The sequence below is a fragment of the Augochlora pura genome, chromosome 1 (genome assembly GCF_028453695.1).
Source record: "Augochlora pura isolate Apur16 chromosome 1, APUR_v2.2.1, whole genome shotgun sequence".
NCBI classification, from domain to species: domain Eukaryota; kingdom Metazoa; phylum Arthropoda; class Insecta; order Hymenoptera; family Halictidae; genus Augochlora; species Augochlora pura.
Window position 1 is genome coordinate 6,022,687 of NC_135772.1, and position 10,833 is coordinate 6,033,519.

At 31.8% G+C, this 10,833-nt stretch overlaps 2 protein-coding genes across 3 annotated transcripts; both read left to right on the plus strand.

Annotated features, from left to right (window-relative positions):
- The first annotated feature begins 463 nt into the window (after window positions 1-463).
- On the plus strand, window positions 464-5,180 carry Moca-cyp (nuclear cyclophilin protein Moca-cyp). 2 transcript variants are annotated; one of them, XM_078182486.1, is made up of 9 exons: window positions 464-753; window positions 980-1,283; window positions 1,376-1,463; window positions 2,221-2,250; window positions 2,335-2,480; window positions 2,557-2,650; window positions 2,727-2,979; window positions 3,113-3,208; window positions 3,740-5,180. In XM_078182486.1, exons 2-9 carry the CDS (start codon window positions 1,004-1,006, stop codon window positions 4,424-4,426), a joined length of 1,674 nt encoding a protein of 557 aa, XP_078038612.1. In that variant the 5' UTR covers window positions 464-753; window positions 980-1,003; the 3' UTR covers window positions 4,427-5,180. The 2 variants fall into 2 exon arrangements, with proteins under 2 accessions (XP_078038612.1, XP_078038680.1); XM_078182554.1 differs by lacking the exons at window positions 464-753; window positions 980-1,283 and having other exon boundaries at window positions 1,378-1,463; window positions 2,117-2,250.
- Window positions 5,181-5,288: 108 nt separating this feature from the next.
- LOC144470794 (maternal embryonic leucine zipper kinase) lies at window positions 5,289-9,995 on the plus strand. Its single transcript, XM_078182365.1, has 13 exons — window positions 5,289-5,706; window positions 5,780-5,930; window positions 6,101-6,210; window positions 6,275-6,428; window positions 6,523-6,629; window positions 6,739-6,906; window positions 7,444-7,638; window positions 7,703-7,829; window positions 7,905-7,982; window positions 8,475-8,547; window positions 8,620-8,770; window positions 8,859-8,962; window positions 9,198-9,995. The coding sequence occupies exons 1-13, from the start codon at window positions 5,563-5,565 to the stop codon at window positions 9,466-9,468; spliced, it is 1,833 nt and encodes a 610-aa protein (XP_078038491.1). The 5' UTR covers window positions 5,289-5,562; the 3' UTR covers window positions 9,469-9,995.
- Window positions 9,996-10,833: the final 838 nt, after the last annotated feature.

The following is a 10,833-nucleotide window of genomic DNA, read 5'->3' on the forward strand; positions in this document are numbered from 1 at the left end:
GTCAAAATATTTCCGAGGAACATATTTATCTCAAAGTACATTGAACCGCTTTCGCAAATTACACTGTTCGAAACAGATTTCATTTATTTGAACGTTGAAGCTCTTTTACAAATAATATTTCATGACGCGTGCCTCAGATGGCGCATCAATCTAACGAATGCGCGGAAAGAGTGAACCGCAAGCACTTCAAAGTAAGGCAAGTCCTATCCATGTGCACACCACCCATAGAACTTGGTGGGTATCATTCTATTTCTCTTCATCGTATCTTGTTCGCTTTCTACAGTACTTGCGCGAAGCTAGATGCGTAGTAAAATAGTGGGGATGTACGAGCCAGCTTAGGGAGTACGAAAAGTGTGCAGTAGTAGGACTCATTACTGTATTCAACTGTGAACCGCCAGCCTATCAGAGCGCAGCAATTCGCTGCTACTCTCAATTCAAGATCCTTGTTGCCCCCAGATATGGTTCTTGAATTGAGAGATTACTGTACTTTCATGGATTCAACAATATGGCACTGAGTGATCACCTTCGCAATTGACTATATATGTATTCCATTGCTACGGTTATACATTGTTGATATTTACGTATTGATACAACAAACATTCATTAAGGGTGGAAAAAAATGATACATGTGTAGTGTATATACTAATGAGTTCACAGTTTATTAAGTAACCGGAGCGGTTGGATTGAGCAATTCTAACCTTACTCCAGAAAATTCTTCTCTGGACTTCACGCGTGTTTCTGTTACTTATATCGGTAACATTTTCTATTTTTGGAAATAAGTGTACTTTTTGATGCATTTTATATTATAGTTAACAAAGACATAGGATTACAATTTTTTCTTTCTACCTATGATATTAGCTAGTAGTACATGTACAATGTATGCATGTGATAAGAATTCATGCAGGACATCTAATTTATACAGAATATCTTTTAAGTATATGAGTAACTCTTAATTATCCGTAATTTTTTGTACTTCCAGGAATATTAAAAAAGTATCACCATAATGGATGTCAATCCACGAGTATTTTTTGACATAGAAGTGGGCGGTCTCCCAATGGGCAGAGTTGTGTTTGAATTGTTTGCTGATATATGTCCTATAACATGCGAAAATTTTCGAGCTTTATGTACAGGAGAAAAAGGACTTGGGAAAACAACTAATAAACCATTGCATTATAAAGGAATTGTTTTTCACAGAGTAGTGAAGGATTTTATGATTCAGGGTGGTGATTTTTCAGTAGGTAATGGAACAGGAGGTGAATCAATTTATGGAGGAACATTTACAGGTAAATTTTTAAACATTGGTTTGGTTAAAAGCATTGACAGAGATTGTGTTATAAAGAATAATGTATAAATTAAATAAAATTATGTTTTTCAGATGAAAATTTTATTATAAAACATAATAAATCATTTCTGCTATCAATGGCTAATCGTGGCAGAGATACAAATGGTTCACAATTTTTTATGTGAGTATACAAAAGAAAGTATTTACATTTATATAAATATATATATCTTTTGAAGAATGTAAAGCTGTTAATTAATTTCACACTAGATAAAAGAGTGCAAGATGATGTGATAAGTTTTAAATGTTATAAAATTAATGCATTATATCTTTCTACCAAAATATTGATTTTGCATGTCACTAATAATTGAAGCTATGCGCTTACTAAAATATTTATAATTGCAAGTCAAAAATTTTGTGTATATAGATTTTATTTTTTAATCTTTCTACCGGCTCAAAATTATTTTTCTCTGCTGACAGATGTATTCTTTGACAACTACAAAAGGTAAAGGTAATAGGAGTTTAATATATATATGTACTGCATATATATATATATATATATTTATTCTCACATTTTAACCATCTTCTAGGCTTTAATATATTTTTAAATGTGCTTTAAATCAATAACAGGAGATACGTTAATTAAATAAAATGAAATTTGGGTGTGTTGATATTTCTAATAGATCTATCGTTTTCCAATTACTGATGCTATGTAAGGTCATTTTAAATTTGATAATCTATAGTATGAAATCGTATCGTACGTCTGAAGAATATTAGAAAGCATAGAAATAAGAATATCTTTGGAGGAATGAATAACTTAGCCATATTTCTGTGTAGTCATGAGGGAAGGGTCTGCACACCACTACTACAACACAATGACCAATGAAAGCTGGCTCTTTCTGTTCATCTCTCATCCCCTTAATCATATTTTGTTGTTGTAGTACAACACAACCAGCGCCTCACCTCGACAAGTAAGTAATAATTAATATTACCTTGAGCTCTTCCTGCAATTACTTTGGACCACTATACTTATAGTTAAATACAATCATTTTCAGTGTCCATGTGGTTTTTGGAGAAGTAGTGTCTGGCCAGGAAATTGTTTCACATATTGAGGGACTTCCAGTAGACCGTATGTCCCGTCCATTACAAGATGCTAAGGTTGTAAATTGTGGAGAGCTTGTGTTGAAGGTCAAAAGTAAAGGTACATTGAATTTTTACAATAATTTGTCTAAAAAAATAATTAACCTTAAAATTTATTTCATTATTATTATTTGTAGCAAAGAAACGCGAAACAAAAGAGAGTAGTTCGTCAGGCTCAGATTCTGATTCTTATGCAGAAAAGTCGAAGAAGAAGAAAAAAGCCAAGAAAAGGTATGCATTCCAGAATATTCATTTAAAAAACTAGAACTAGCATTCAGCTAAATAACACTTTTTGTTACTATTGCAGTAAAAAAAGGGCGAAGTCAGAAGACGGCGAAATACATGATTCAAATGAAGATGATCTAGGAAAACCTCATCCACTTGTATCAGTAACGAAAATTGATCCAGATGAAATACCGGAAGTACCAGCGAATAAATTTTTGTACAGAGCAGGGCCCACTAATAATGCAAATCAAAAAGAATTTAGACAACATTATGGAAGGGATCGGGTACGATCACATAGAAAAACTGGTCGTGTATTTAAAGGAAGAGGAATATTTGTAAGTATTTGTGTACAGTTTATGGTACACGGTATGTATGCATTTTTCAAATATTAAAAAATATTTCGTTTATAAATTGTGGTAGCTTCTTCACTCGAACAATAAAGTTAAATACTTATAATCAAATTTCCAGCGATATCATACACCCTCACGGAGCCGTTCGAGAAGTGTTACACCACCTCATTGGAAACAGGCTCAGAATCGTACAATTAAATTACATGAATTTCAGGTACATAATTATAATAATTTTTAGAAATTTAAAATTTATTTATATTCAATGCTCAACATATTTAGTATATGATGGTTCTATTGCATTATGCAACTGACCGCCAGGTCAGCGTTGATTACTATTATGAACGAACACGTTTTGCGAAGCTTATCGTATCTGCATTGAAAACAAAATATGATTTGTATTTTTTTTTACCGTCTTATAGAAAACGAAGATTTTCTCTATTACGTGGTGAAATTAAATTTCCTCATATATTCAGTCTATAGAATAACGACATTAACTTCATGAGTGATTATTTTTAGAAATATAAATTATCTTTTATATTGAAAAATTGCATAATTTTTTAAATTGACTTTTTTGCATTTGTCTATGAAAGGAGAAGAAAGATTTCCAGATTTATATTTTGGTTCGCAAAAATTTCTAAGAAACACTTATTAAAAATGAGAACTCCAAATATGCATGTAATGTATAGTTAGCAGCTTTTTATTTATTTACGATATTGTGTAATTATAATATAAAATTGTATCGCAGAAATTAGAAAAAGAACGTTTAAAGAAAGAAGAGGAAACCAAGAAGCGTGAGGCGGATAGAATTAAAAAATTTACAGAGAATCCAGATGAAGATAATCAAATAGTGGACAAATTTGATACTGATGCACGGGTATCTGAAGAGCTTGAGAACAAGGAAAACGATCAATTAGAAGAAAAGACGGTTGACAATAAAAATATGGAACAGGATCCTGATAACTTGAACACCAATTCTGATGTAAATGATTCAATGATAAAGGATAAAACGGATGGAAAGCATAAAAATGAAAAATCAATAAAACGTGACTCACATCGTTCTTACGGCGATAGATCTTCGCGACGGGATTCGCGAGATAGGAGTAGAAGACGTGGAAGTGGTCGTTCGAGATCACGGGATCGCAGAAGATCTCGGGACAGGGATTATGATCGTAGGAATAGTCGTGACAGACGAAATAGACGAAACTATTATCCACGCAGACGAGATTCTTACAGAATAAATAGACCAGGCAGAGAAAATTATAGATATTATGACAGACGCAACGATTATAGAAGGACACATAACTCGAATCCCAATTATGATACAGACAAGAATCGAAGAAAGAGTGACAACATGTCGGACTCTAATAATCAACCGAAGTTTAAACGTCGTTCGCGTTCAACTAGTTCTAGTAGTCAACACTCCAAAGACTAAATTTTTTGTTCTTTTATTATTTACGTAATATCCGGAAATATTATTTATGAAGCAATCTGCGTCTATTTACATTGTTTGCAAATTTTAATTCAAGTTCATTTCTTGTCCCGACATATTTGAATTTTTGTATAGATTGTCTAGCCTCATATTTACTATGAATTCAATAATATTAACACCAATATTTAAATGTAAATTACGATTTATATATAGTTATGTGACAGTTTCTTTTTATATTTTTGTCATGAGGTTACATTATATTCAAGGATATAAACCTTTCATTGTCAAGAAAAATTCTATAATACATACAGGCTAAAATAATTGAATGAACAGTAAATGTGTCTTCTAATTGCATTATACTGTAAATTAAAGATACTTTCATTATAAGTCAATAAGGTATAAGTTGTATTTCAATATTCTATTTTAGGGTGATTACCTCGTGCACGTACAACTTCTTTGTACATTCTGCAATTTGTGACATATGTTTTATTGTACTTTGTGACTGTATGCTTACAAAATTGCAAAATTGCAGAATTCACGTAAAAGTAAGAAATGTAACTGAACATTGTTTGGACGTTTGATACTTAAATTAGTACTAAATTGTTCGAGAGCTTTAAATAATTCGAATAGTCGAGTATTCAGCTCGTTCTTCAGATACTTAATTCGTTCCGTGAACTATGCATTTCTCTGTAATTTTAAAACAATTTTAATTAAGGCATTATGTAAAAATTAAAAATTAAAAAACAATTCATGATAATTATGTCTACAAAATTATTTTTACAAGCTGTTTTTTATCTACATTTGATTTAAACAGAAAAAATTCCTATTCTTTAAGCAAGCTTCAATAATCTTTAAATTGCTATGAATCAATAGAAATTTGTCGAAAAAAGTTCTGGCAAAATTAACATTAATTTCACAAATAGCCCTTACTCTTACCACATGGTGATGCAACATAGTCACTAAATTAATTTTTTTAAAAGTGGTAGCATTGATGATCGGAAGTTGCCGTGTGAAATTCTTTGTGCTGATTGGCTTCCAAAAATTGTTTACGTTAGAGATTGTGAGTTCAAAAGTTATGTGATTGACAGCGCGTAATTAAGTACAGAGTTATTTGTGTATTCATTTGAAAGATTATTGCAATGGTGCGACATGCTGCGCTCAAAGGTTTATACGATTTGGAAAAGACTATTGGAAGTGGAGGTTTTGCAAAAGTTAAACTTGCAACGCATGTTGCGACCGGCGAAAAAGTTGCTATCAAAATAATGGACAAAGCTGCACTGGGCGTAAGTAGCTTTAAAATTGAGTAAGTATGTCAATTTTGTTCAATTCGATTGAAATAATTGTTTGTATTTTTAGGATGACTTGCCAAGGGTTAAATTGGAAGTTAAAGCACTGAAAACTTTATTACATCAACATATTTGTAGATTATATCAAGTAATAGAAACAGAGAGCCATTATTTTATGGTGATAGAATATTGTTCAGGAGGAGAATTATTCGACCACATTGGTAACATTTTCAGTCATAGTTCTATTCTATTTCTCTAAAATTAATTAAATTTACTTTATTCTATAGCGTTGACAACCTATAATCAATATAATTGTTACTAATGTAGTTATTTATTGTTTAAGTAGTTTAAGGAGGTAAATAAATAATTAAAATATAATTTTTATTTTCAGTGGAAAAAAATAGGCTATCTGAAGCAGAATCAAGGAAATTTTTTCGTCAAATTGTCTCTGCTGTATCATATCTACATAGTTTAGGATATGCACATCGTGACTTAAAACCAGTAAGCTAATCTCTTTTTATATTTGCTTACATATAAATGCCAAACAATATTATTTTGTACATAGGAAAATGTTTTACTGGATAGAGATGAAAATTTAAAGCTCATAGACTTTGGATTATGCGCAAAGCCAAAAAATGGAATAGAATCACATTTACAAACATCGTGTGGCTCCCCAAATTATGCTGCCCCAGAACTTATATTAGGAAAAAAATATTTAGGTATTTATTATTTTCCTTAGATACATTTTTAAATATCTTTATTATGTACACATCTTGTTACAATGTTAAAAGTAAACTAATTTTGTATTTGTAGGTTCTGAAGTGGATATATGGAGTATGGGAGTTCTGTTGTATGCATTACTTTGTGGTTTTCTCCCTTTTGATGATAACAGTATAGAAAGTCTTTATAGAAAGATTCTTGTAAGTATTTTGTTTTATATACAAATAATTTGTAATGGTACAAAATAAATACGAATTCCATTCATATGATTTCCTTGTGGAAAGTACTCATAACGGTTTAATTTTTTAGAGTGGGAAATATGATGAACCAAGTTATTTATCAAATAGCAGTAGAAGACTTATACGAGCAATGTTACAGATAGATCCAAAGAAGAGGATAACTATACAAGAATTGTGCAATCACCCATGGATCACAGCAGGATTTCTCAACCCTGTTTCATTTTTGCACAAAACCAATGTAAGGTGTTTTTATTATTCAGTAATATATAGGGTAGGGCTTGTACAACAGATCACTTGAATAACTCCTGTCTTTAAAGATAGAAAAGAAAGATCCAGTCATAAATTGCTTTGGATTGTCGAATGCTAATGAAATTTCGTCTGAAGATTCTGGCAAAACATCTGTCAAAAATATCTTGTACAAGAGAAGATAAAAAATTAGTATCGTATTTTGAAAAATACCTCACAATACTCTAGGAATTACTAATTTCATATCTTAAAAACTAAAGCTCCTACAAAAAAAGGGTTTCAAACAAAAAGTTATTTCCTTGTTTTACATAAAATAGGATTCTGGAATAAAATATTCAGTTCGTTTCCTAGTTTTCCATCCATATAAAATTTAGTCACCATATTATGTGTCCCTTTAAATACAACAATTTTTGCTTACACATTTTAGACATTTTTTTTATTGTTGAAGACAAACGAGTTATTCAGCTGATCTGTTTTGAATGCCTCACCCTGTATATGGAAAAATTTAATAAATGTTTTGTATTTACAGTTTGAAAAAGATAATGATGTATTAAGTACTATGTCTGCAATATGTGGTGAACATGCTTCAGATATATGGAAGAAACTCTTAAAAAGTGATCGGACTGATTATAAGACTGCCACATATCTTCTACTTTTGGACAGAAAACTTCGTGGTCTCTCACTTCGAATATCATCTTCAGCAAAGTCTTATTTTAAACCAGAGGTAAAGTAATATACTAACTGTATATATTTTTCAAAATACCATATGTTTTTTTTATTATTTATAGAATGGAGAAGGAATAAATAATATTATAACAAAACTCGATTATTCTCCAAGAAGCAAACTTAATAGGAAATCACCAGTATCAGAAGCAACTTATAACATTCTGCCAAGCACGCCTGAAACAATTAACAGTAAATTACTATACATTTTATGCATGTTGTTAATATATGTGTAGTTATAGTTTACTTTTTATTATGTTCATCTAGATGATAATTTCATGGCACCGCATTTGCCTGGACGAAAACGACTTCGAAGCAAAGAAGTAGACGATATATGTTCCCCTGGTATGTTGAATAAAATAACAAATTTTGTTTTCCTGTCCTTTATGCAATTTAGAAAAGAAACTTTGTTTTAAATAAATCTGCACTTATGCCTTTTCATGAAAGTTAAATGTACTTTTGCTCTATTACAACCATGGTGCTTAGTGTTGTAATATATTTTCTAAAGTTTATTTCTAATTAGGTGATGGTAGCTACCTAATTAGAAACTTTAATGAAAGTTTTCAAGTGCCATTAATTGCTGTAGTTGTGTGAAAAGCAGATAATTAGCGAAGAGCAGCGACTTGTGAACAAACACAATTTGGGGTTACAAATAACTGCCTGTAAGAATTCTTTATCCTGTTCCTTTTCAAAAGGTACAACACCTTTTACGTCATCGCCTTTCATCTAAGTTACTGAAGTTTCTTCAATCTTCTACTTGTCAATGCTTTCTGTCTTGTTAATTAAGTTTCACATAAATTTTCCACTAAATAATATTACAAATAAATATGTTTACAGTTCCTGCTAAAAGAACCGTAGAAAAGGATAGAACTATTTCCACTCCAACTAATACACCAATATTAGAAACACGGTAAATTTTTGTAATGTATAAAAAGACATAATTATAATCGTATTACTATATAAAAAAGGTTATTACTTTTAGAGGAACGCAGTCGTCTACGCCAGGTAGTGCTAGAAAAGTAATAATGGGTTTAGAACGCGGCTTGAATCGAGTACGGTGTGTTCTTACACCTAAGCGACGCGTTAAGAATGAAAATATTGATCCTGACCAACCCAATATACTGTCTGGCAAAGTTTGTATCTTAATTAGGCACATTAAAAGCGTTGTACACACTTTAAATTATCTAATTTTTTACATAACATATTTTGTTATTGTTAAAGGGTCTCTTCAATGTATCGTCGACGTCCAGCGACGATCCTAAATATGTACTCTCACAATTACGTCGAGCACTTCGACGTAAAGGAATTATGTGTCATCAAAAAGGGTAAAGTAAAACATTATATTAGAACGTTAATAATTTTAATAGATTGTTTAATATGATGAATTTAAAAATGAAGTAAACATACCAACTTGAAATTTGTTTCTTTGCGGTTTGACTGTGATTTATATCTTCATAATATTTAAACATGTTTAAATAATATTTCAAAAATCTAAATTTCATTTTATTTTGAATATTCAAATTTTCATAAATATTTTAATATCTTTATGTGTACCCACAGATTCATCCTTCAGGGAGAAACAGAAGATTCTACAGAAGGAAACAAAGATGCAACAAGGCCATTTTCCTCTAGAAACGCCTGCTCGTTTGAGTTGGAAGTGTGCTTATTAGAGGGTGTGTCGAACGACAAATTATTAGTTGGTATTCGAAGGAAGAGATTGAAAGGGGATGCGTGGGTTTATAAACGTGTATGTGAAGAAGTTCTTGCTCTTGCAGCCAAAGATCTCTCCACAGAATCTGAGGGTTCGACAGAATCAAAATGTCCGATTTGAAATGTCGTTATTGTATTTGTAGTAGCAACTATGCAAACATTTATAAGAATTTGTACAACTCTGGAAGTTCGACAGATAATATTACTGCCCTTTGATCTCTGTTAAATAGATTATGAAAACTGTGTAGACATGAAAGGTGCTTTACATTTTCTGAGTGTAAAGTCTCGGTAGATATCTTCCACGGCAGCTATATAACCAGTGACATATGCGCAAAAGCGAATCACTATCTGCCATTAAAATATTTCTTCGTAGAAGAAATAATTAACAGGGGAATTATTGTATCAAATACAAGTACTGATGTAAGTATTTTTTTGGAATTTTAAAGAATCGCGTAATCGTGCAGTCCTGACGAGAATTCAAACCGCCCATTGTGTAATATTATTTATACAGTATGAAAGAAGTAGAAATAAATTATATATTACATCTTATTGCCTGTACTCGATATAGTCTTATGGTAATATAAGATGAAAGTATTTTCTATTTTACTAGAGTGTATCATTATATTTACAAAGAATCTAAAAAAGCAATAAATATAAGAAACATATTTTCACAGACAGGATTAATGTTTTTTCAGCTCCTAAATTGATAACTTAATCAAGTTATAAATACGTACTAGAACAAAGGATCGTTTTTATAAAAACTCTACGACGCATCCGAACCCTTTTCCTCTGAATTTGTAGAGCTATATTTTGCGTTTACACCACGGATATAAAGTATCGCGGCTTGTTTGAACCACGGCATCTTCACAAGAACAACTATGGACAGGCGAAGTTATAAAATCACCACAAATCGATCAGCATAAAGTAAAGCCGCGTGCACTTTGTTTTATGGGAGCCAAACCTTTTATCTCTACCCGCTCAATAATCGACGGCCCTTGCTCGTATCCTTGAATAGCCTATTCCGGCTGGGTTCGATCGGAACGGTCTTTTTTCTGAACATCGATCGAAACAAAGCGGATCTACAGAAAGCCGAGGCGTTCCGCTGAAAGACGTAAACCCTGGAATGAAGACATTCAGACATCAGTCCGAACATTTAGCATCTGCAATGTCCATGTACAACTGCTTCCACTCGAAATGGATAATAGATATGCTCGTGAACAGGATGGTTCCGTAAAAAATTCTGTCGTTGATAAGTAGAAAAGTTGCGCAAGCAAAGCGGGGTTGATATTTGTAGAAGAGCCCTTATTTATGATACTCTAGTACCTGGGTTGCTTCTGAGATACTCGAAAGTAAAACAAAAGTTTTCTGGATGTCCGAGTATTTCATAAGATATATGAGATACATGAAATATAAGAGGAATTAAAATCGCGTACAATCAGAGTTGGGCAAGTTTAATTGATGACTAAAAATATGACTAACGTTAATC